This window comes from Zea mays, chromosome 2 (genome assembly GCF_902167145.1).
Source record: "Zea mays cultivar B73 chromosome 2, Zm-B73-REFERENCE-NAM-5.0, whole genome shotgun sequence".
Taxonomy (NCBI): Eukaryota; Viridiplantae; Streptophyta; class Magnoliopsida; order Poales; family Poaceae; genus Zea; species Zea mays.
Genome location: NC_050097.1, coordinates 217,816,584 through 217,819,785, shown reverse-complemented (window position 1 = coordinate 217,819,785; position 3,202 = coordinate 217,816,584). Strand labels below are relative to the sequence as shown.

Sequence of the window (3,202 nt, the reverse complement as noted above, 5' to 3'; positions counted from 1 at the left end):
GAACAGGGTGCCAAAACCTCTTCGGCTGCCACGACGACATGTACTTAAGGCACTAGCTCCTCTCTACTAGACACGTTAGCACACTGCTACACCTCCCAGTTGTACACCTGGACCCCCTCCTTACGCCTATAAAAGGAAGGTCCAGGGCCTTCTTACATAGGGTTGGCCGCGCGGGGAAGGACGGGACGGCGCTCGCGTAAGCCTCTCGCTCCCTCTCGCGTGGACGCTTGTAACCCCCTACTGCAAGCGCACCCGACCTGGGCGCGGGACAAACACGAAGGCCGCGGGTTTCCCCTTTTACGTCTGTCTCCCTCCGGCTTCTTCCCCCCTTCGCGCTCCGTCTCGCGCCGACCTATCTGGGCTAGGACACACGGCGACAATTTACTCGTCGGTCCAGGAACCAAACAACCCCTAAATATAAGGTATGATGTAGAAACTTCCTCGGTTTATGACATCTATAAGCATCGATTATAATCCGTGTATGACATCTATAAGCATCGATTATAATCCGTGTATGACATCTATAAACAATTTTTTTCTAACCTAAGGTATGATGTAGAAACTTCCTCTTTTTTCCTAACCTAAGGTATGATGTACAAACTTTCTCGATGGATAAACTTGTTCGGTTTACATGCAAATCTTAACTGGTAGCCGATTATTGTACATCAGAGCCGTTTGAGAATTGAGTAGTGACGATGCTTAAAGAGCAAAGAGTGTCTATTTAAACTCACATGAAGAACTCAAATGTGTATATGTTCCCTTGATTAAGGTTTTTTTTTCCTTTCAGAATTATATAATCTAGCTTATGGATTATATAATAAGCACATAATTATCTGTTTATGTATTATCATAATCTAGGTATCTAGATTATACAATACATCTAATAACCTGTTTTGTTTGTTTGTCTATTAACTTATTTAAACTGGATTATATAATATAAAGGATAAACAAACAGGGCTAAACTGACATGAAGAACCCAAACGTCTACGAAGATACTGCTCCCTGCTTCTGTGCCACCCGCGCCAGAGATAGTTTGCCGACGAAGTTGGTCGCGAGGCTGCCGAGGAAGATGTCCCCGTTGAACTCCGTCACCGACGTGACGAAGTTGATCACCTTCCCCTGGGAGTCGTCGAGCACGCGGAGGATGGTGCCGTCCTCGGACACCTGAGCGACCATGGCTCCCTTCGCCGCCCCCTTGCTCCACTCGCTGAGCGCGGGGAACGAGGCCACCACTCTCTTCGTGAAGGTCCAGCGGGTGATGAAGTCCAGCCATGGCGACCTCAGCTGCATGCATTTTGGGCACCGGAAACGGAAAGTCAGAACCGTCGTGTGACTCTCTCTGTCAGTGATAGGACGGTACTATGGCCGATGGGCCGGGGAGCCGGCGGGAGGAGGCTGTGACCTGGAGGACGGCAATCCAGAAGTGACCGTCTGACCCGAGGCGGATGTTGTCCGGCCACCCCGGAAGGTCGACGAACGTCTCTGCCTCGCCGGCCTTATCCCCTTTCAGCCACACTTTGATGCACCTGAACCTGCAGCATGCGAGCAGTTTATGATGACGATCCGAGCTCCGAGTGAAGTTTCATTCGTTCAGTTCACCTCATGGTCTCGCAGACGACGACGAAGGCCTCGTCCCTCGGCAGCGCAACGCCGTTGGCGAAGCCGAGTCGGTCGAGCACGACGGACGTCTCGCCGCTGCGCGGGTCGTACCGGAGCAGGCGGCCGGTGGAGCTGAACTCTAGGAAGTCGTGGAACCACCGGTCGAAGCCGAACCTGGTGCTGGCGTCACTGAAGTAGACCGTGCCGTCGGATGCCTCGATCGCCGCGTCCGCGAACCTGGCGGCGGAACGGCCGGCGGGCGGCGCGCGCGCGCGAGAGAGAGAGATCAGAACGGTCGATCACTAGCAACTAGCATGATGAGAGAGGGAGAGAAGCAGCTGTGGTGCGATTTGGATGCGAACCTGATCGGGGAGCCCTCGACCTCCGAAGCAAGAAGGGTCACTCCCTCGTCACCGACCCTCAAAAGCCCCTGGTCAAGAAGGGTTATCCGTAGTTCCGTACACGTAGAGTGCTCTTATATGTACTACTACTTACTACACAACCGACCGAACCAACAAGTATCCTGTCCGATCGGTGTACCTTGTCGGCGTCGCAGACGAGCATGGTGCCGTCGGCGGACGGCGCGACCCCGAGCAGGCCCGTGCCGCCGACGAAGCGCCACCGCTCCCAGGAGCCGTTGTTGGGGTGCATCATCCGCTGCAGCCAGCCGTCCCTCGTGGCCGTGTACAGCGCCCCGCCCGCCGCCGCGTCCACGTACACGTCCTCCGGCGCGTCCAGCGCCCCTTCCCCGAGCTTCTCCAGCCTCTGCACGGCGGCGCGCGCGTAACAATTTTAATTTGTTTCCGCACGCCCCCAGCGTCACTCACGCACGCGCGCGCGAACGGAAACGTAATGGCAAGAACGATCAAAGGTTTTCGCGGGACGGTTCGTTAACCTGTAGTAGGTTGTTGGGCGGCGGAGTGGGCGGCGGGCGATGCGACGGCACCGGCTGCACGGGGCAGTTGAGCGCGACGTGGGCCGCGAGGGACGCCGCCACCGCGGCCAGCACGGCGGCGGCAGCGAGGAGGCCAGGCGCCATGGTCACCACGACACCACTTCACCGATGTGGCGATGTACGAGTGAGCTAAGCAGTTGGCGCTTGGCGGTCGAATACCCACCTCAAAGCCTGGAGCGTAGATAGATAGGATATAATGATCACGGCTGTGGCTGTTGGAGCTTTTTACCCTGCCAAATCGCTGTGTTTTCCGGTCCTGCACTTCACTTTCGGAAGACAGAGAGAACGAAACTAGAGAGTGGCTGAAATTCACCGTTTGCGCCGGATTCGCACGCAAAGAGGACTTGTCCACTCCAAAGAGAGAAGACACCTCAATAGCAGCCAAGAGCGGCGTCAGGGTCAGGGATATGGCTCAGCGCTGCTGCACAGCGGTGTGATCTCTCGTTTTCGGTCGCCTGCATGAGCATCAGACAACCAGCGCGGATCGGTTGTGATTTGGTCCAGGATCGGGACTGACCGGTCAGTTGGGGTGCCACCGATCGGTCTCTCGGATGGTTTCGTCGGTGTCGATCGATCGGTTTCACGCGACGTTATATTTTTTTTTTGGTTGGATGGCTCCATCAATACCAATCTCAACCGATGGATACC

At 55.6% G+C, this 3,202-nt stretch overlaps 1 protein-coding gene across 1 annotated transcript; it reads right to left on the bottom strand.

The window, feature by feature from the left end:
- Positions 1-752: 752 nt before the first annotated feature.
- Positions 753-2,917, bottom strand: LOC100274166 (Strictosidine synthase 1). Its single transcript, NM_001148541.1, has 6 exons — positions 2,495-2,917; positions 2,140-2,364; positions 1,962-2,029; positions 1,600-1,836; positions 1,403-1,532; positions 753-1,284 (listed from the first exon to the last, which is right to left on the bottom strand). Exons 1-6 carry the CDS (start codon positions 2,636-2,638, stop codon positions 985-987), a joined length of 1,104 nt encoding a protein of 367 aa, NP_001142013.1. The 5' UTR covers positions 2,639-2,917; the 3' UTR covers positions 753-984.
- Positions 2,918-3,202: the final 285 nt, after the last annotated feature.